General features: G+C 43.2%; 1 protein-coding gene across 3 annotated transcripts in view; it reads right to left on the minus strand.

Annotated features, from left to right (window-relative positions):
- Nucleotides 1–23,511, minus strand: part of MXD4 (MAX dimerization protein 4) — a 39,843-nt gene that overhangs the window by 11,288 nt on the left and 5,044 nt on the right. For all 3 annotated transcript variants that reach the window (XM_075019277.1, XM_075019107.1, XM_075019193.1), the window contains exon 3: nucleotides 18,115–18,144. In XM_075019277.1, coding sequence (XP_074875378.1) covers nucleotides 18,115–18,144 — 30 coding nt within the window. The remainder of the gene's footprint in view (nucleotides 1–18,114; nucleotides 18,145–23,511) is intronic.

Raw genomic sequence — 23,511 nt, forward strand, 5'->3', positions numbered from 1 at the left:
GAAATGGAATACTAAGATGCAGAGAAAAAAAAAAAGAAACAAAAAAGCTTATTGTTCACACAGATAATCTTCATTCCAAGGAAACTGCAACAATTCCAAGATATTCCTACAACTACTTGATGGATAGTTGCAATGGGAACAAAACACTTCTCAGTAAGGCCAAATAATATAACAAGAGGCAATGGCTGTGAATTGGGAGGTTCAGGATGGACATTACAAAACAAATTTTTTACTAGGGCAGTGGTGCACAACCAGAAGAGGTTGCCCAGAAAGGCTGTAGAAGTCCGGTCCTTAGAGGTTTTTCAATATTTACCCAGACAAAGCCACTGACATTCGGAGGTCCCTCCAATCAACATTTCTATGAACGTATAAATCAAAGATTGCTTGTAACGCTGTAGCATTCAACTCACAGGATTGTTCCCATTCATTTAATAGCAAAACACCCCCAACTGTGCGACTTAAACCTGTGCCAGTCTGATTGATAGGGTACTGGTAGGTTTGTGGAGTGACCTGACCCACCTGTGGTTTTTCCACAGGGGCTCTCCAGGGCTTTTTTAGGTCCAGCACAGCAGACAGAAATGGCCTGCAGCTAGTCAGACAGCAGACAGTTGTTCAGGCAGTAGTTGCAGTTTTTTGACAGCAGCAAAGGTGTGTTTCCTAAACCATTCAAGTATACAACTAGAGACTTTATTTGGAGGCCACTGATCTGCACAAAGCCAGCTAGAAAGGCAAAGTGCACATCCAAAACAAGCTGCTTAGTCCTCAGCAGGGCATGCCTTAGCCAGGCCTTGGCAAAATTAAATGGCCATGGACGCTCATGATGCAGGGTGACAGTGTCCTGTTTGTGTGAAATGTGTGCTTGTCAATCCTGCCACGCTGGTTGGGCAACCCATGCAGACAAAGCTGCCAACGGCCTTCCATGCATTTATGGTAGGTAGCATGGGGTAGGCATTTTCTTGAAGCTGCACCTGAAGACAAAAACAACAGCTCCCACTGTTGACATCATGCTGCTGACTGCCAGAGACCACTTGCAGGAAGTGTCAAAGGGGCCATGCTCATCTGTTTCTCAGCAATTGTGGGCAAGAGCATAAAACTCACTAGGGAGAAGTCAAATTCATGACAGCGTTCACCTTGCACATCCTCAAGGTCTCAGTCCACAGCCTCCCCAAATTACAAGAATGACTCTCGCTCACATGTACCCATTCTTTGTTGACCCAAAGCTGGCTGTAGAAGGGAAGGAGCAACTCTATCAGAAAAGTTTGTCATCCTGTGGGAAGTCCCCGAACAGCTCTGTCTGGTCCACACCCACTCCCTCCTACCAGCAGATTGCCCAGTCAAGACATGGAGCTATCTTGGCCACACTGGGAGGCACCTTAGAGCTGCAGCATCTCCAGCTGATGGATGGCAAGGATCTGGAAGGCTAAGAAATGGGCAAAAAGCCACTAAATGTCCATGTTCCCATACCGCATGCTCTGAATTTCCCTTCATGCTGGCTCCAGCAGAACTTGGCTTCAACACCCACAGCCCTCCGTACCTCTCACACCATAGTGCATCACCAAAGCACGTATGGGCCCAAAACAATGCTTGCCTCACAAGAAGGCCTTAACTGTGCTTTCTGCAAGATCCTTCAACGCTAAAAATGCTTGCGTGGCTGAACATGTGTCTGTATTTCAGATGTCCCAAATTTAGCCTAGTAAACTAGCTCTGTGTACAGGAGGTTGACATACTCTCGAATCAACTGCTAAATATACTTGTTTGGTGATGTTCTGAAAAGAAAAGGACACTATAGATCAAACACTCAAATGACATTGAAAATGCAATCATTACAAGCTGCACTAGTGAGAACAACAGATATAACTGAAATAGATGCAAAAATTAAAAATTCGTCATTTCTGTACATTAACCATTTCAGTCCAAAAACCAGACAGCCTCAGACCCTATCACAAGGCAAATCCAGTACAAATTTAATACAAACAAAACCCCCACTTCCAAGAATATAAACCTATTTGAAATGAATCTAGAAGAAAACATATTATTACAAATTGGACAGAGTTACCGAAGCATTTCAGATTCCTTCTCTCATGTTTCACATTTTTTTCCACATTCAAACCTATCCTGGCCATGGTGCTGTGCAATGAAGTTAATACACAAAGGTTTAAATATAGAGCAGTTACTGAATTTTTCATTGTTGCATAATGACTATGTAATCTAGCTTAATAACACACATCGGATAAAGTCAGAGAAGAATCTCTGCACCAAGAATTCACTTCTGGAGTCAAATGTTCTCCAGGTACATAGTGAACCAAAGCAGTCTGGGTTGAGCCCACAACTCTGGGTCAGAGACGCCTCCGGTGAACTAATAGTTTTGTTTTCTCCCTAAAGAAAGGTGATTTTATCTCCCTACCAGGCATGAAATTCAGCATAAAATACAGAAGTGAGCTAACTGCCATTGTAAGACGCTCATGTTTTTACAGGAAGACTCTTCACAGTTTTATTTATGAAATGCAAATACCTGTGTACAGGGAGCACTCAAGTTTTAGAGAGAGTCAGCAAACACAGAAGCTCAGGATCCTTTGTGACATGCACTGGTCATGATGAACACAGACAGCATCATTATTCATAAACTTATCATTATTTCAAAGTTTTTAAGAAATGCAGATCAGCAGTAAAAACTTCCCCATTGCGACTTCAGGATTCACCCGCCAGCAAGGTAAAATCAGAGAGAGAAACTCTGCCTGCCTTCTGACTCCAATATCATCCCTTTCTTACTAGAGCTTGACACAGCAAGTCAAGATCTTTTAAGGGCTTCAGCTCTTTTTATTTTGTGCAGTCACACTCTTGAGCAATGACAGAATTTTGCTGCAAATGGCTTTAATGGTACTGAAAATTAAATGTGTTCATATTATTTTGTATATTCCTGGATATCATGGCCATACATATAATGTAGGTAGACACATAATTACATACCCAACTCTGCTTAGTAGCAGTTGCTACTCAAGCATACTTGCCTCACTCCTCCTTAAGCTAACACTTTTCTTAAAGTAAGTGTCAGGAATTATATATTTACAGCTCTACAATACTTTTTATAAGCTACCAACGATGATTCTGTACTAATTAAAACATATTTGTTTACAAAGGCATTTAAAGAGATTATATATAAACTTCAATCTTAAGAAATCATAGAAATTCAATCATATAAAAATGGTTCTAAAGAAACCTATTTATTAATGGTCCAGACAGAATTTAGCATATCTTCAGCAAAACTTTAAATACAATGGAAGATAACAACGCTCCACTGAAGTATAAAATCCTGTCTCTTCCATATTTATCTCAGTCAGAAACACTTTCAATACTTTCTACTCTACAAAGGATACCTCAAATACATTTTTTTTCCAAAAGAGGCTCTAGCTCATACTTGCGCTGCACAATCTATTTCAACTACGCAACAAATTTGCTTTAGTGAAAAGGAAAGAAAACCTCTTAGTATTAAAGCACTGTACCATAGCAAGGCACCCAGTGTGCTGATTGCTATGAGATGTGTGAAATGCTTGCTCACAGCTGAGTGCCTCAGAGTCAAAACCAGAAAATTCAGTAGCACCCTTACAGCAAACCTCTTGGCTTTTTATTATCCAAGAAAAGATGAGCCAAACAGCAGTGTTCTGCAATAGATGCCTTTTTTCCCCATATTAAGAACAAAATCCTGAAGTTTGTGCTGCAGGTGAAGATTCATCCAAGGTTTGTTCCACATGGCATGTTTTGCCTGTGTCTAATACCTTATAGAGGCCTCTGCAACTAAATTCAGCAGCAAAGCCCGGGAAGGCACTGGGGCAACTAACAGGCAGAAAAAGCTGCGAGTGCTTAATTGCAGTGATTGTTAGTGAATTAAATGCAACAGCCCTACAATCAGTGCAACCGCCCGCTTTATTTACTTTAGTGTTAACTAAGAGTTTCATCCTCTATATGCATTTTCAGTGTGCTGAATATTTTTGTGCATCTGTCTTGCTAAATTGAAACCAGCCAGATAGCTTTAGCAGCCAGGTAGCTGGTGGTCTTTGGGTACCTCTGAAGTATCCAAACACAAGACATCAACTGCCTACGAAGGCAATGGCTGCAAGTGCATCTTAACCACCACTAGCTTTCAAAGAGTCAGTGCTGCTATGAACTTAGTCATCTGCAAGTTTTCATGTGAATACAGCTCAGAAATGCTGCTCTTCCTAACGCTAAGGAAGACAGAAGAAAACCTCTGCTGCCTGTCATACAGCTTACCATTTCAATGTTTTGTGCATTTTATCACTCTGAAAAATATCTAAGTTCTCCATTTCACTATATATAAACGTACACTGCAGCACTGACTGTGCATTTTACTTACTTTCACTCAGCGCCACTTCAGCCCACTTGCTGAGCCAAGACTGCACACTTTGCCTTTTTACCCTCCAAAAGTTGCAGCTTGTTCACGTTTTAGAACATATGCATGAAACCAGAACTTATTCTGACATCCTTCAGCAAACCTAAGTTAAGGGAAGTATCTGCAGTGCCACAAATTATGCATTTTTGGTTAGCTAAGCCTCTTGGCAGCAGTGTGCAGAAAGCTAGCTGGGACACAAGCTGGGACAGGTGAATATCGGCTGGTATGCGAGAGGGAAGCTGCTGACTCCCAAGAGAGGGGATGCCTGGCAGACTTTGCTGCCCATGTTGCCCTCTTCCCCCCTCTCTCCTTTCCCCATCCCTCCAGTAGCTCCCTGCAGAGTGCAATGACAGCTGCCTGTCCTAAATTATGAGTACTGGGCTACATCAACATTTCTTCATCTCTCAAAATGCCTACAAGCCAACTTTAATGCTCCTCGCATTCTGGTTCCCACCAGAGGGTGAGCTGTGGTGGCCCATATACTGCCATAAGCCAGGGGCAGCAGCTAAGACAGGCAAATGACAGCAACTCCTGAGGCTCGCTTTGGGCTGGAATGACCCTGTAAAGCAACCTGGACAACAGCAGTGTGAGAGACCTGACTGGAGCCCCAGCAGCTGGTGGCTGGCCAGACTGCCCAAGTGCTGTCCCTTCAGGGGCACATCTGACAGCCAAAGCAGACAGACAGACTGATTAGGGTGCCAGAGTCACATTTGACTTTGGCCAGCAGAAGAAATAAAAGCCCTGTGGCACAGGTAGTGCCTGTTGCTGTATTGTTCCTCGACCTTCTTCCACTCAAGTTCTCCTCCTGCCTCAGAGAGCGAGCACGAGCTGTCAAGAGAGGTGTGCGAGGTGTGACACAGGCCTCTCCCCACCAGTGCCACCCCACCGCAGGCTCTTCCACGTGCCTAAACTGCCTGCAGACCAACCCAGCAAGACGACAAAACCAAATACAGTGGTCGGCTTCCAACCTCTCCTTTTCCTTCACGAGCTTGTGGCAGGCACTCAGAGGAGCACTTGTGCAAGGCAAGGCACAGGCAGGACCACAATGAGCAAGGACTCCGGGGCAGGCGGGACACCAGCAGCTCTGACTGGTATTGGTTTTAACTGCTGGGGAACCGTAGCTTCAGGCTCCACAGTATGAAGAGCTACAGGATTGGCATCTGACCACCCTCATCTCCTCTCCCTGTTTTTTTCCAGGCTCCTCCCTGCAGCCAGGCTTGATCTCACAGCTTTCCCCAGGCTTCAGCCATCCCACTGTCTTAAGCTGCTCTTATTTGAAGAGCAGCTGTCAAAGGTTTAACAGCCCTTCATTGTCTCAGGTCTCAGCGGTAAGTAACAGCAACATGCAGAAATTTGAGATGTGCTTCACAGGAAACGTCAATAGGAATTTACAAGCTATACAGGGATTCCCAAAACCATCACAAGCTGGATACCACTTGTCTTCCCTGGATGGTGATCATCTCAAATTTAAATGTATAGGATTTTCCATCCTTTGACCAGCGGCAATAAAATCTCTGACTTTGCAAGAATCTAAGGCAACAGAAATCAAACATTATGGAAACAGCTGAAATCCCCTGCAGTATGTTTTTGCCCTTGCATGGCTTTCTTTTCCTCTGCAAAAAAAACAAAGGAGATTCCGTTGTGTGTTTTAGCATTTCATCCTTCAGGTTGTGCTTATCTATGAGGAGCAGTTTTCTATATCTTAAACCTTCAAAGTCAGACAAATACAATTCTTACACCTATAGAAAAGGAATTTCTGTTTCAAGTGTCTTCTATTTTTAGCCCTGTTATCTACCGATTGCCTTTTAACATATACTTCTCAAATAATTTTAAGCAATAGCAAGAGAGGTATCACCTAGTACCACCAGCTCAGCATCACATAGTACCTACCTAATACAGGCAGATGAACAACAGTGTCTTGTGGGGAAATACACGAGTGATGGAAATACCATTCTACACACTTGAAAACGGAGTCCATAAAAAAATAATCAGCCATGCCTTTAATAAACTTATTTGATACTTCATTCATCCAGCCTTCTACCCATTTGTTTCACACATTAAAATGCACACATTGCAACTTAGTAGTCCTCCTAAATTAGACCTCTCAAACCCATCTGTCTTACTGGCACTCAAGTTTCTTAGATTACACTGCAGGGAGACTTAAGATTTTGTCTGTTACCTCTGAATAGTGTCAGACCCAATTAGATAAGGGAAGTGCCATTGCAAGATCATGCCATTCCAGTATCAAGCAGTTTTAATTCCCACTTGAAGTTACACTGGGGTACACAGGTACTTACACATGCTCCCCATAGAAACCCCAAGAGTCGATTAGGACTCGCCACCATTTACATGAGTGCGGTAATGCTTTGGTCCTTGCCGGCAGTGGAACACCACAAAGTGAATTTGCACAGCAAATCCAAACCCACAGCATCGGTCTGCAGTTCTGCAGCAGGTGTGTTTTCATTCGCCACCTTTCATGGTACTCTTGCAAGCAATTTGTTGAGGACTGTAAAGCATAGGTCAAAGAGAACTGCATTTATTTAAACAAGGAAAAGCTGCATAACAACAACAGGTTTGCATTGGGTTTACACACAGAGGTGAACAGCATGATAACTTTCCACAAATTAACCATTCACCAAAAGGTGGTTGGAGAGGATGCAGTCAGTCTCCCCCACAAGTGGCTCCCAGGAGTGTGTATGTCCCTCTCACGTGGCGCTTAAGGCACAAGGTGCAGTGTGTCTCTGCGCACACAAGCTACACGTTTATCAACTGACAACACCCCAAAGCAAGTCACTGCTTACAAATCAGCTCATGGCTTGAAACCGGCTTTAATTATCAGACTGTTTCCCCACATCAAAATGCTAAGCAAGAACATCGTGTCTCAGGACAGCTGCCAACAGGAAGGATCTTGAAAAAAAAAAAAAAGTGGGGGGAGACTACAATGCTTAGAGAAGCCTAGAGAAGTTGAGCTGTAGCACAGCACTAAGTGAAGAGAGCACACTATGAGGCCTAGTGAGCTTCTTCTGCCTAATTTTAAACCTCCCTATAGACCTACTTATTTTATACATAGTCAAATGAGGGGAGAAATGTGTTCAAGTTTTGGGGTTTTTTTTACACCACTGTATGATGCCAAATTAAAGGAGAGGCAAGTCAAGCTGAATTATTTTAGCTAAATTAGAAACATGCATTGCCGTCACACACTGAGCGCGAGGCCTTGGGGTGGCAGACAGACGGAATTAAGCAGCCTTTTCTCGCATCAAGTTAAATGAAGAGTATGAGGCATTAATATCTGCAGTACTGGATACCTGTGACTGTGGTTTTATTGTCTATTGTACCTCTATATCCAAATGCCAAGTAAATACCAAGCGTCCAATTTAACTAGCCTGACAAATGCTGTAGGGACCCATGTGCACGAGGTACCAAAAGAAACAATAGCAATTCACGCCACAGTTCTGTACCTAATCAGAGTTAAGGCAACTCTATCTCCAATCCAGCACCTAAACAATCACTTTCTCATTCTCAGAGGTAGGAAGCTTTAAGCTCTGACTGTGAAATTAAGTATCAGAATGGGATTTTCAGTGCTATGTCTTACTTCAATTTTTGCTTTTGCTAATACTTCCTTAGCACCTGTACCTACCAAAGCTTTGTGGCCATCTCAGAGGGAGTAGCTAATGGTGGCAGCTTGAGCATGCACGAATGAAGTTAATTGGCTTTTGGGGGAAAGGAGTTGGTGGGTGTTGCTGTCTTTTACTGCTGTAGATACTTGAGATGTCCTCCAATGAGACAGCTGGGGTGCCCTGGGATGACACCAGGGTGCCTGTTCCAGCCAAACAAAGGCTGGTTCAGACCCCAAGTGAGAACACCAAAGGAAAAGAAGAAAAGACATCACCCTGAAGTAATTAAGAATATACGTCCCCAAACGTCTTGCTGTACGTCTCCAACCCCATCATTGAAACCCTGTAATTAAAGGTGGATAGAAAAGACAGAGTGAGGTGTATATATAAACAAATTTAGGGGAAGGATTAAATGCACTGACTGTAATTAAAGATGGTCTCTTCCAAGGCTACAATGGGTACTCTTACTTTCATATAAATTAAAAACTGAGCAACACTTATGTAATATTTCCCTCCCCAAACAGTGACAAAATCTGGCATCATGGGACAGTGGAGAGCTGCAGATATCTGACAGTCCTGCCTCAAAGTTTAGATTTAGCCTGCCACAGCACAGATAGTGCCTTGTTTATAATTTAATTTCCGTCCTATTTCCCTTTCCATTGAACAGTACAAAGCTGGTTGTCTCTGTGCCAGATGGTGCAGTCGAGCAGAATCTGAAAATGATCCATTTTGGGATGATACGGTATGGAACAGCTTTTCAAACCTCTTTCCCCCTTTCCTCCTTCTTCTTTCTTCCCCACAAAACTCAGCCCAGATTTCTTAAGTGCAGTGTCCTGAGGTTATCTGGGAATGGAAGGAAGAGCCAGAAGTTTGGACCCACTTGCCATGTGAGTATGTAAAGTCGGGCAGTGGGAACCAAGACACCTGACAGTCTATTTCAAATACCTGTTAGCATGTAGACCCAGCAACTGCTTCTAGGCAAACACACACAACAAGCTCCCAAATTTCCCTAGCAGAAATTATTTGCTCCACCCATGCTGTTCATTTCAGCAGTCAACACAACAGCACTTACCCATCGGGATTAAGTCAGCTTTCTTGGGGGAATTATAGGGTTTGCTACCTTTATGTTTTGTAAATACCAGCTAATGTGGTATGTAACACATAGAGCGTCTGCGCAGCCGGTATTTGCAAACACTGATGGTACTCCTAACTTCAATAGAAGCTGCTGAGTTGTGGCAGCAATTACATGCCAGGCAGGCCCCTTATTTAGCACCTTGTATCTTCACTTAGTTACCTAAATTGAAACATCAATGAAAGAAAAGCAGACAAATTTGTTAGGCATTAATCCCAAGGTGGCAGTTGGGAGGAGAGGACTCACAAGTAGTTCTCCAACCTTTAGAGATGTTTTACCATGTTCACATGTAGTCGTTGACTGTTCCCTGAATCTTCTGCTTTCTTACTATAAGGTAGAATCTAATAGAGGCTTTCTTAATGTAGGGCATGTAGCCTGCAACTAGTTACTAGTTTTCAAGTTAGAAGCATTGCAACAGATGACCTCGTGTATATAACATCCAAGCCCACACCTCTTCTGTGTCAGCTATGCCAATCTCCACGGACTACACAATTAGTTATACTATCCCTTCCAACCCAAACTATTTTATGATTCTATGATAATTTGTGTAGAAAAAAATTTGCCTAACATAAACTGGAATTAAACAATAATATTAGCCACTTGACATCCTTTGACAAGTCCTGTCACTGCTCTATTCTAGCAGGATGTGTACGTAGCTCAGTATATGTGTTTCAGTTTCCATCTCAAAACACAGCACTCTATGAAGTCCCAAAACAACTGTCTCTTTCCAAAAATGCCGGGGCAGGGGGGGGGAGGGCAGCGAGCAGGGGGGTAAGGAATATCTTATCCATTCTGGTGAATTGCACAGTTCTTTAGGACAAGAAAAGTCCATCTTAACTGGATCACATACATGGAGTTTTTGTTTGGGTTTATTTTGGTTTGAGTCTGGGTTTTGGAGGGGGGGTTGTTTGTTTGTTTCAAAAAAGGCCCAAATTAAACTGCTGTGAAGGAACAGCATTATGCTTTTTCACATTTATGATCTGCTGGCTAAATGTTCATGCTCAGTACAGTTTCCGGAACCTTAACTGCATCCTCTCTAGCTGCCTGGATTGTGATGTGGGGTTCAGCTTGCAGGCAGGGATGCACAGCTCCTACTGATATCCCGAGTGGGGTGCAGAATCGGGCCCACAGCCTGCCACATGCTAAACCACCCTGTGTACCAAGGGGAAAAAAAACAGATTAAAAATTACTTGACCTGCAAAGGAATTCTCTGTAGTACATCTAAGTACAAGTGTCCGCTGACAGAGACCACGAGGGGAAAGCAGCATGAGCTGTAACAGGAAAGTACACATTGTTCCATCCAGAGAGAGACATTTTGAATTTGGGACCAGGCCACAGTATATCCAATACTCAAACAGGGTAAGCAGTCCATGGAAAGGAGCACTGAAAATAAAGCTACAGATGCCAATACAGCATGGAGGCAGGGAGAGGAAGACACAGGACAATCAACCCACAGAATATAGCCACCTCCTCCAGCTGAGGTTGATCCCTTAGTGTCTACTCCAACCAGGGACACTGGGTCATGGAAATTTTGTGCTCATGACATACTTGGGAGAAAATAATCCAGCCTCCTGCAGATTTGGTGTGAATCCTGAGTGCAGAGGCAACCTTGCCTTGAACAGCTGGAGCCACATTGCTGGCTTTCAGGTGCATTTGCCACCTCTTCAAACCATGGCAGGTACCACTTCTGTACACCTAGTTTTCATCTGTGGGCTTCCACAGACTTGACTGGTTTGGATTCAGCCAAGGATTCCCATGGCGTTACGTATGACTCACTTCAGAGGCCAGCTTCTTAAAGCCCATTAGCTGCCTAAATACCTTTAAAAAAAAAAATCAAGTTCCAGCTCACTTGCCCAGATGTAGCTAAGCAAGCTTAAAAAGAAAACTTTTTTTTTTTTTAAATACCTAATTCAACAAATCTTTTTCTCCTCCAATCAAGAGATCAGTCACCACCAGGCATCTCTTTCCCTGTTTGCAGGGAATCAGCACCTAACTGTTGTCTGTACAGTCCTGAAAGTACCTGGAAGTCTGGCCCATCTATTTCCATTTTGTACAAGACCAGCCCACTCTTTCCACCACAGGGGATAACAATTGGCGAGGTCAATTAGCAGATGCTGAGAACATAAACCACCTTTCACATAGTCCATTAGACGCCAACACATAACGGACTTATGTTTGGAGAGAGGGATGAACAAATTCAACTGGAAAAAATGCATGCACTTGGTTTCTCGCCCATCTGCTTTCTGCTGGCTGTTTGACTGGCCAGGAAGCACATGGCTTTCTGGAGCCCAGACCCAAGACTGCACTTAGGCTCCGCAGTTCAAAGCCAATTTCAGCAGGAAAAAGGACATTACAATTTAGTCAAGACTGTATTTTAGTCCATTTTTCATTGCTGAATAAAAGCTCTGTCCAGAGCACGAGGATATGTACATCTCTGACACCTGGAATATAACTTCCTGAGCAGATTAACTTCCAAGCTTCATCTGCTTAATATACCTCTCCTTTCCAAACCAGCAGTCTAGGTGGGAATACGCTGTTGTTGGGAGTGCATAAACGGGCGAGCTGCTGTGGGCACTGAAAAGACAGGAGTTCAGTGCATTGGCATTTATAGTAGCTATTGCAGCATGTAGTACAGGACAAGCCACAGGTCTGGACATTTGCAGACTGCCAAAAGGTGGGGAAAAAGTAAGGAAAGACTAGCATTTCAGCACTAATCTTTAAACCTTCTAATTTCTTTAATTCCATGGATTCATCAGACTCAGAAACATGGGACATTTCAACAAAAGCATAGGATTAAATTTTCAGTTCTGTGGGTCCAGTTCTTTATAGACTTTGCTAAACAAGCTCCACAAAAAAACTTATTACAGCAATTTAAGACACAAATACCACCATATACTTTCCTCCTCTGTTGGAAACCTCGGGTTAAATTACAGGTAAAAGGGGGTTTGAGCTGAGACTCAGCCTTGCACTGACTGAGGCAACACCATTCACCTGACCACCACAGCGAGCGTCCTCAGGGAGGCAGTCATAGCTGGGGGGGAGCAGATGCCTAAATCATGGTGGCTGTCAGCTCACAAAAAGCAAGTCAGACTCTTACGACATTACCTTGCTTAAGCAGTGCAAAGGTATGTTTATTGCAATTCACTTGAATTGCAATAAACCACTTCACACCAACCAGATGGTGTAAAAAGTTCCTTAGTTGACGAGAAAACCAGAAGAAAAGAGGTTAAATTCTGCTAGTAAGACGACGTGGTTCCCACCACTAATGTAGCAGCCATATTATCTGGATGGTTTATGTACAATCTGGACACATCCTAGAAATGGCAGCAGTTTTTTATAGACCCATTATAACAATGAGATCTGTACCAGGTCAGTAAGACCCATCCAGCACAGCACTCTCCAGACATAGTGGCCAAAACTGGATGCTTAAGAGAAATATTAAACTGACAAAGAAGTGAACTATACTGCTCTGTACTGTAAATTAATACTGTCACTCAAAGAAGCCATCCCACCCTCTCCCTGTGCTGGCACTAGGGTGTGCCTGTGACAGTGAGCTGGGTTAGGAAAATGAACTGGCTGAAGAAGCAAGCTTCTCCCCTCCCTCCTGCGCCAGCAGGAAGCAAGACCCAGCAGGAGCAGCACACAACCATGCTGGGTTAAAGTCCTGATGGAAGCACAGCGGCAAGACACATACTGGGGGATCTTTCCCTGGACGTACTTTACCTCCAGCAGCAGTTAGGAGGTTTCCTCAGCTAGTGGCGACACTGTAGCCATTCAATGTGATGGATCAATGCAGTTTTATCTTTATGCTGCATAACAGCACTAACTGCAATGGTAATGTGCAATTTTGAAAAGGCAGCCCATAATAAAAATAAACATTAAGCACTGTTTTGGTACACTATTATTTCAATGACCTTTCAGTTCTGTTTCAAAACTTCCAAGTTTATCAGCAACTGGCAATTACATGCTTTCCATTAACCCTGCAATTTAGTAACATGAAGAACCACAGAGAGAATTTCAAGACATCCATCTGTGCACTCTCTCAGCTTATAGAAACTTTAAACTCCAAGTAACACTGGTGGGTGAAATTAACGTACTAATGAATGTAACTGTGCTCCTAGCATCTGCACTTCCTTCATAAGAAAACTGACTATCTATTAGAACTTAACTTCAGAGGCACCCACCCTATTTATTTTCTCAGCTAATGTTGTATGTCGTAATGCTCCCATCAAAATATATATTTTTCATCAAAATCTACATTTATGTACAGATATCTACTTCATACACATTATGATGCAATAGAACAACCCTTTTCTGGCAAGATTTTAGGTTAAAGGACTACACAAAGCATTACCCAAACCTCAGGACAGGATTACCTTCTGCATGCATGAGAACACTTTCAGTCTCCCCCGATCAGCACTGTAAACAATGCATACATTAGACTCATTTGGGAAGAAGGAATGGTTTGTTCCTCCAAAAGGTTTTGCAAGTCACTGTGTCTCATGTATTCCCCATCCTGTTCTTGCACTTCTAAAAATTCAGGGCTATCCCACTCAACTGATCCAGGCCATCTCCACAGCAGTCTCAACTTGCTGCAATGCAAACTAGTGAGCCTTGAACAAGAGAGGACTGTTCCCTGTCCCACCTGATACCCAGTGACTGAGCTAAACACTTGTGCACTTCTCCTTCTTGGAGCAACTTCCATAGCAAAGCAGGAAAATGCCCCTAGAGCCCACCTCTCCCAACAGCAATGCTTGCTTTTTACGTCCACCCGGCTCAGCTCACCGGCTTTTGTCAAACCTACACCTGGGGACCTGGGATGGAATCTGTTGATTCCTCCAAGCAGGAAAGCAATTGCAAGTCAGATGCTGCAGTGCTTGAGCACTGCCATGCTCAAGATCACCAGTCCATCCTGCCCAAAGACATTAATCAGCTCCCTCTTCTAATTATACTCCCACTGCTTGCCAGCAGTTTACTACTTTGTGGAATGCAGGCAGGACAACTTTTACCACTGCTGATCTGCCCCTTCCCCCTTCTTGATTAAAAAAAAACAACAGGAAAACCCCACAGAGAATAATACAGTTTGACAGAGGCAAGAGATAACCGTCCATCTAGATCAAGCTGTACCATGGTCACCCAGCCAAGGCACTTTTTCAGCTCACACAGTGCCAGTTTGGGGACAGCAGCATGTGGCTTGCCGATTTTGAGGCACACTTTTATTAATTTCCTCACTAATGCTTAAAAGCTGTTCTTTAAAATCATTCAGTTTCACAGGCTATTTTCAAAGACTTTGCCATAGAAAGGACAAGATCTTGAACTCCTCCTACAGCAGAGCTCCTCATGGCCAGGCAGGAGTGAAATGACTTTGTCCCCAAAGGAGCCCTGATGGGTTGGTCCCAGCATCCCTCGTCAGGGCTCCAGTCGCTTCTGACAAGAAAGGATGGACCACAGCAGGGAGGTGTCACTCCCTCCCCCAGTCCTGCGCAAGCTGGGGGGACAAGTCCACACATGAATAGCAGAGGGCAGATGACTCACCGCCTTCACAGAGCGGTGTGAAGATCTCAGTACAATCCTCAAGCCAATATAGCTTGTTTTTTACATTGTAATGCAGAACTAGTATAAATTGATGCAAATAAATGAGATTATGCGTGTCTTTTTAAGAAGCTTGAGTCTCTCATGGATTCTTGGTTTTTTTACACTATGAAAGCTGAATTCCTCTCTACAGCTGTCAGGTTAGGTTGATTTAAAGACTGCCTTGCAAAAAGTCTTGATTACCAATGTACTTGCTATTTACATTGCTCTGTGAAAGCCTACTGATATAGTGCTCTGGCTGGACACAGTAATAAAAAATAATATACATTAAAATATATATATATATTTGTCATTAGGAACTAGTTATATCTGAGTACCACTCTGATTGACCTGTCTGTAATTATTAAAATATCTTCTAGAACCTCATTTGTCCTTAGGATAGAAGATTTCCTGCCTTCCTACTTTTTATTTAGGGGGTTTCCTGTTTCATGGCTCTGAGATGCAAACCTTAATCACACAGGACCAAAACAGGACTGCCGTTAGAGGGATGAGTCCTTACAGAGTTTCACTATAATGAACAAACACTGAAGTTCTGAGCAGTGTATTCCAGGGAGACTTAAAGCTGAGAAAAAGAAGTTTTATGTATGAATTGCTGACAAACACTTTACCATAAATGTAGTCTGAATTCTATCATATAATGAGACTTCTTGTTGGAATTATGTCTCTGCTTCCATTTGTCTTTCTCTGAGCATCCCCTCAAGAGCATAGAGAAAAGAGACCCAGCAGCAGAAAATGCAAATTAAAGTAGTGGTGCCAAACGGCTGAGTCTGCACACACAGAGAGATCAACCACTGCCATTCCCACTGACATCAAAACCAGAGATAAAACCTCTTATGTGCAACACCAATGTAGAACCTGAACAGCACTGTGTACCAGTACACGGCTGCTATGGCTTTCTGGTTAGTGGTAGCTCTGGCCATCCTCATCCAGGACACAAAGGCCCTGTAAATGAGGAAGCCATTTCCCTGCCCTCCAGCGCTCAGTCCAGCCCACAGACACCACATGAGGGACTGGGCAAGGAGGAGGATATGAGCGGCCATCTCCTTTCTTCCTCCTTGACGGGCTCCTGTGAGATAACCAAGCGTGCCTCAGCCAGAAGCTTCATGGCAGTGGTGAGTCAAAGGCGATGGTCCTGGAAAGAATACACCTCCAAAATCAACATCCAGTGCTTCATAGCCAGCAGGGCAGGGCTGCGCTGGGGGAAGAGGATGGGCTCTGCTGCAAGGATCAGCTGCTACAGGGACACACTATGGCTGGGAATCTTCCATCAAACTTTGCAAGATGCTTGATGGATTTTAATGCAATTTTAGTAAAACAGAGTGAAAAACAGTACAATTGTTATTATCAGCTCATACACCCACAGTGCTGGAGGAGGGGGTTGTTAAAAAAAAAAAAATATTACAAGAGTGCTTCACACCAATATATTAGGTGACTAGAATTGTATACACCTCACTTGCTTTTGTGAACACCCATTTGCACATACAAGGATCTTGTACTAATTCGCAGGTTCTCACCAGGAATAATAAAAACCTGGCTTCAAGTATAGTCTAACTGTAGAGGTACAGCAAGTGGCAGCAGTTACAAATATTAGTTGTATAATCACAAGACATACCTGGCAGTTTACCTATTTTGACCTTGAGATGGCAGAGAAAGAAAAGGTAGCAAGGCAAATGCTATATGCTCTAGCTACTACAAAGATACAACACAGAACTGAAAGTGAGAACAGAGATTGAACAATTAACAGATCCTTCTTCTGCCCTTGCATCTGCTGCAAATACTGCTGTACTTCATTTACCGTGCTGCTTAAACATGTTAAGGCAGAGCAGAGGGAAGAAGAGGCAACTCCATGCTTGGGTTAGAAAAATGACTTGAAGAAAAAAAAAGGAATATGCAGTTTGGATCACAACAGGTCAGTAATGATGGAGCAGGGGAAAAGGAAGAAATGGAACAGGGTATCTAGAAAGAGGATGGAAAAAAAATGAAAGTGAGAAAGAAGCACAGTTGGGGCCAAAGATTTTTTTCTTCTTTTAAAGAATTGTGACTGAAGGACAGAATTTTGCATCAAGTTATCTTCCTGAAGACTCTGTCAGCAGAACTTCTGCCAGCTGATTTCACTGCCTTAGCCAATGCACTGCATTCCGCAGCCCAGGCCTGTGTTTGTGAGCTTGAGCCTTCCCCAGTTCCTCTCATCTCTAGGACGACCACGTGGCTATTAGGCAGGGCTATAGTTTACTCATATTACAATTAAACTACAGGAAAGCATGTAGGCATGCAAGGGAAGTGATGGTCTAGCTGCTACATAACTGCGGCCACAGAACAACACACAACCGCCCCCACCCCAGTGAGTTCAATCTTGTTGTGCCATCAACCATGTTTCAGGTATTTAGAAGCATGCAAATAGGTTTAAGTCATATTCACACATACACCCCTTGCTTTCTTTGGATGCATGAAAACCGAAAGACCACAAGCTACACAAAAAAGAACAAAAAACTACCCGAAAGAGAGTTTGTCCTGCTGCCTGAATGATAAGTGAAAGGCAGCGATCCTGCAGTGAGGGTGCCACAGCGCTGCTCAGCCGGGGAACCGAAAGCCAATGCAAAGATGGGCACCTTTTGTACTCGGCAGCTCTCTGTGTGCACCTTCAGAGCAGCGTACCCCAGGAGACTTCCTACAGCTAAGGAGCCCATCTGCAAACAAACTCTGACAAGATACAATAGACAGTAACACGGCCTCCAAAACTGTGCAGACATGTTCTCTAAAAGTCAGGTCTTCAGGGTCTAATGAATGTCCTTTGTAAGTAAGTACAGCTTTTCACAGCGCTGGATACACAGAACCAGGGCTGCAGCTCAGGAGTTGCTGATTTCTAGCTCACACACAGCTCTTTGGACAGGACATGTACCAGCAAGGAAGCAGACGGAGGGGAAAAACGTATCTGTAGGTACTTACATGCAAGATGAAAATTAACTGCACTTTAGGCATACTTTAAAAAAAACATAGAATAACCCTGTGTGACATATTGTTCCCTGAAAATCATCCACCTTAATCACAAAATACTTTGATTGTACTTAAAGCATTTAACACCTCTAGCAACAAAAGCTGCAATCAGATTCTTTATTAGTAACAGTATGGTTAACCAGTTACAGTATTAATCAGTCCAAAGCTAATTATCAGGGGTGTTTCAAAAATAGCATACCAAACAACAGAAAAAAAGCCAAATAATATTATACCTGTTAGATTTTAGTTGATAAAAACCCCCAACTTAAACTATTCAGTGCAGAATCAAAACAAATTCAGCAAAATATTCTTCAATAAGCATGGTAATTCTAATGTCAGCCATACATCTTTTAATTTGCTTTTTTCTCAAGACTTACCTATGTTTTTCTAGTTCGTTGTGTGACGACCTATTAAAAAGAGAAAAGAAATATTAGAGAAAAGGATAAACAACCCAAAATTTAGAACATTTAAAAGCCAACACCTGCGTAAGTTGCAAAAGAGCTCTCTAAAACATGTATTTATATGGATTATGAAACAGCTTTGCTGTTAAAGTGCTTCACTTTTACATCCCTTAGATACTTCAAGGTATCAACTTAATTTCCATGAGCAAACTGTGGGTTTGGGGGGGAATTATAATAAATTTGCATTTATTAGCATTCAATAGATTCAGAGACAGAATTGGACATAAAAAACTGAGCAGGTTAGTAATAAAAACAGCCCACAAGATTTTTATCTGTGAAGAAAAATTATGAGGGGGCAGAAAGTGTTAGAAGATCTAAATGGTAACAGGTAAGAGTAAAAAGCACCCAAAAAGCCAGCTTTCAAGCCCATGGAGAAGCAAGAAGAAATATCAGCAGCTAACCACTGCTGTTGCTGTTGCCATCTTAATGGCAAAAAAAGAGGAATCCTCTTAATTCTCGGTCTACAAACAGAAAAAAAAAAATCACGGTGCCTGAACTGACCACATCAGTATGCTATTCTCTTCCAATCTACTAGGATTTAAGATCTATTTTTTTTTCCCCAACCGATGCCTCAGTTTTTTTGCCGTTAGAAGGCAGCCCTGACTTCTTGGAGGATTAATTGATTCAGCTGGAAATACTAATTTTATTTATACAGCTCAGATTAAAAACATTCCTAAAATGAAGTTATTGTCGCCCGTTCAAAACCAGCAACTTCCCAGACTTTTAGTTTTGTCCCACTGAAAACACGTCCAGTACACAAGGATCAAAAGATACAAAGGTGGTGGCAGCTTTTAGAGCTGGCAGATTACATCAAAGCAGCTCTCCTACAATGTGCTGTAACCCCTGCCTGCATCTGGGCATAATGTGCTAACCAAGACAGCTTTTTGGAGGTGTAAGCCCACAGTCCGTCGAGTAAGCAGAGACATCACAGGTCAAGAAAGTCTTCCTGCACAAACGCACGACCTGCCTGGTGGCAAGCTGTTCTGCCTCTCACCACAAACGCGCATGCAGCTGGATGCTGCTGTGTACCTAGGTGTTACTGATGATGAAAGTTATCTCTCCAGCCATAGAGAGGGGAAAATGCAAGCAAAGCTCATGCAGAGAAATATCCAATGAAAAAACCCGGAAGCAATTTATTTCAGGCTGGTGCAGCTCCTGATCCTGCAAGGAATTAAGCGAATTGCCCCTCTGCAGGTAAAGGAAAACTCAAATGCTTACAAGGTTCAGCACTAATGCTAATCCACTGTCACTGGAAAGCATTCCAGTGTTGTTACCAAGACATCAACGATGTCAACCATTACCTGGTACCTTTTTCTGAAGAGACTATGAATTCTTCATTTATCTATTTTTTTAAAACTTGTTCCACCAAGTGAGCCATGGTTAGGTAATGTATGTATTCCTACAGTGCCATGTAAGGACTCCTGACCAATGTAGCAACACTGAAAGTGTTCTACACCTATTCTGTGCTACATTAATAGGTCAAGGTGGCCTGGGTTTGTTGTGATTTACTGTCTTTGCCATTTGACCATAATAAGAGGATATTGTTTTTATTTTCTACTCCTACACACAAAGAGATCAAACTTTTTCTTCACAAACATTTATCCACACCAATGTTCACAAAAAGTTACAAACACTATGCCAAATCTGCCTACACATAGAAAATGTAAGTTCAGGTGGGAACCTTTCTCCCCAAACACCAGCAATGGGCCTGTCAAAGGCACAAAGACACTGTTCGCAGGGAACTCTGGAAGAGACAGGAAATACAGGCTGGTCTAGATTCATCCCTATGGCATGACCTCCCTGCCCTGATGTTTTTGACAATTATACACAAAGATGAACACGATCACTGTAACTAGCCAAGTCTCAGCTGCCTGCTGTAGCAGAGCTCACACCCAGCTCCAGTGAGCATGCATGGTGACCGCTGCACCAGCAGCAGAACCACTGGCCAATAAATTCAGCCCGCAAAGAGTATTTTGCTGGATTAAGAGAGGATGCAATGAGTCGCTGGAAGTCCTTCTGCATGCAGCACACCTACAAGGCACCTCTGGTTCATGAAGGGTGATCCTGGTGTTCATCCAGGATATGTCCTGCCAGACCAGCTCTGGAGGGGCACTGCTGCCTGCCCTGGTTATGCCAGTTACCAAACCAAATGGTGACAGATGTGTGCCTCTTTGCAGAGCTCTTTGGGACACAAAAGCCTAATTGACGCCTGCAGTGTGCAAACATGGGCACCAGCCACACATTTCACGAGGTGTGGGGAGGCTGACTAATGCCTCAACTATCAGGCCTTATCCAGGAACCAAAACTGAGAGTTTTGACATTTACCTGACAGTTGCTCCATCTACAGAGCAAGTTCAATACCCTATTACAAGAATGATGGGGGGTTTTTTGTTGTGTTTGTTTTCAGAAGAGATGAACCTCTCTCTAAATATTGTTTATTCTCTCCTTCACTGTCTACAGCACAGTATATTTCAAGAATATCCTTCTGCTCTTCATGCAACCTGAAGGAAAAAACCCTAAGAACTGGTCTGCACACAAACCAGTACCCCAAGCACTACCTCTGTTTCAAAATGGAGTCTTCTGTTACTTGAGTAAAAGGCAAGATGTAAGCCAAGACTAAGAAGATATATGTATATATATATATTTATATAAAAGAGACAGATGTATGACTGTGGTTTCAGACAAATGGTCTGTGGAGCCCTTCAAAAGCAGCTGCAAGAGAAGGAAGAATATTGGTGTTTAGCTTAAGTTCACTATATTGGGTTCTGTATCTTCAGGCAAAACTTGGGGGAGTTGGGGGTAGCAGTGATGAAGGAAAGGTGTCAATAAAAAGGTTCAGATAAAAATAAAGGGAAAAAGCCAACAATAAAAAAAGTATCAGCAAAATCATAGATTCAGAAGGAGGAGGTAAGGAATGCTGCTGCTTAGACTACATTGTTGACCTGAGACAGCCCTAATACCCCTTTAGCAAATGCCAAGCAGTTCACCAGCTATGAAGTAGCAGTTACATTTTCTTTGTGAATAAATTGTCAAGATTTGAAAGAAGGGGAAGAGCCAAGTAAATGCAGATGTTTGCAAGATGCTGTGCCACTTCCAACAGCACATCCCCAGAGCTGCCCCTTCCACCACCCTCCCTCCCCTAAACAAGAATTCTAGGTATTGGACTTGAGCATTTGGTTGATGCAACATTCAACAGACACATGCAAGCAATTTCGATGGGTGCTAATTGAGACGGTAAGACTAACACAGAAAAGACAAGTCCCCCCCAAAGTCCACTTTCTACCAGTTTACAGGTGAGTCAGCAGGAACTGCCCACATGGGTACTGGGTTGACATTTCACTGTATGCACGGTGCACTGCCTGTTTCATTATTAAGACACCTTCCCCTACTCCTCCATCCATTTGCCCCATCAGACGGTGCATCTTGTCAGCAGGAAACCAGCACACCTCCTAACAAAAGCAGGGACTTACTGGCAACACTGCTGAAATTTCTTCCCCAATGCTAACAGAAGCCAGGTCTAGACCTCGAGTCACCAATATGTTACCAGTTGCCAATGCATTTTAAAGCACCATAGGGAGCAAAGCAGGCTAGTTAATGAAGTGCTTAAAGCAGTGGCAGGCACCTTGCCCGTGCCAGGGCTTTCTGGTGCAGGCACGGCTGGCAGGGTGTTGTACAAACCATGTGCAGAGGACACAACTCCACCTAAGGTCGCATGGCACTTGGAGGGCCACATGCGAACTACATTGCCTGCACTTCACCTTTTGTCCAGGCTGAAAGACTAAGAATAAACAGAGCAAGAAGTTTTACAAGGTGCTACACATTAAGTGTCTGCATCCACTTCCCACTCCCAAGCATGCCGGTGCATAGGAGCACACAGCTCATATACCCACAGTCTGGTCTGGATGCGATTGCTGCACAGCTTTTTGCTGGTAGGATCCCAATTTGATTCCAGGGAATTCCCTGTCTACATATATTACCTGCTGTGGGACACACCTGAAAATATTACAGCCACCATCTGAATCACCAAATACGAGGAGTGCTGCAAGGCTAAACCTGAGCATAAGCATGCATTCTACCCAGTATTCCCTGTTCCTGAGCTGTTGGGTTTTTTCCATTTATTTTAAACTGAACACATCGCTTACAGCCTGTCAAAGAAACAGCCTGTATGGAATTAATCCACTAGAAATTACTTTTGCATTCTCCTCATAGCAAAATTTAACTGGCCCTGCAGATTCAGCTGGGATCTGGGAACCAGGCATACTGGCACAGCCTTGATGCAGAGCTCTGGCTCCAGTACCTCATTCAAGTTTGTGCTGCCACATGTTTGCAGTCGTGAGGTCCGAACATGCTTCTAATATGGTGGCAATTTGTTTTCCTCAACTGCACAAGCACTGCAACTCCCAGGCATCACAGACCTACTGCAGTTCCTCAGGAGTGACAGACCAGTTGGTAAGATCTATTATATTGGGACCAAAACGCATCAGTTTTAAAAACAAGCACGGTGGTATCAACTGCTGTCCCTCTGCTGCCAGCTTTAGGAAAGCAAACCCAGAGGAATCTACTGAATTCAGAAAGCCAGGCAAAAAAGCAGAGGAGCCGTGTCTGCACAGTCTGGTTTGCAGTGTTTTATTCTCAGCCTCCCACAAAAAAAAAAAAAAAAAAGGAAAAATAAAATAAAAATCAGGCTCTGATCCCTAAGCTGCTTTGTGTAGGCACAGAATAACATCTGCAGAGACCAAGGGGCTTGCTCTGCGGGCCACAGGTTGACCCTCACTGTGAGCCAACATTAACAGAGGAATTCGGACATTAAGCTGTTTTCATTTGAAACACCAAATGCAGCTTTCATCTTTTTCTAGATATAACCCTTCGCCAGAACACAGCACAAAGTACAAGTCTATTTATATAACACATGAGAAAAATATTAATTAATAGATACAGAAGATATATTTATAAACCAGCATGTATTTTGCTCCCCCTCCTTCAATAAACCAGCTCCTAAATTAACAGGCCAAACACACTGCACCACCGACGTCCAATTCCTTTCTCTGCAAGTAAATTTAACTGTGACCTCAGTAGACAGGCATCTAACACTAAGATTTTAGTCTTCATTTTACCTTATTTCTGACCCTCTCATGGCAAAGCAGCTGCCTGAGCTCCCCTGCGCACGGGCGGACATGAACCTCACACCCACACATGGCTTAAGGCACCCCACACCTGGTGAATGTCATTACAGCCAGGGCAGAAAAAAGCACAGTTACCTGCAGGCTAGCGTGGTTTTCTGTCAAGGTGCCTTGCCACGTGAGCAAATGTCAC

This window comes from Buteo buteo, chromosome 1 (assembly GCF_964188355.1).
Source record: "Buteo buteo chromosome 1, bButBut1.hap1.1, whole genome shotgun sequence".
Taxonomy (NCBI): domain Eukaryota; kingdom Metazoa; phylum Chordata; class Aves; order Accipitriformes; family Accipitridae; genus Buteo; species Buteo buteo.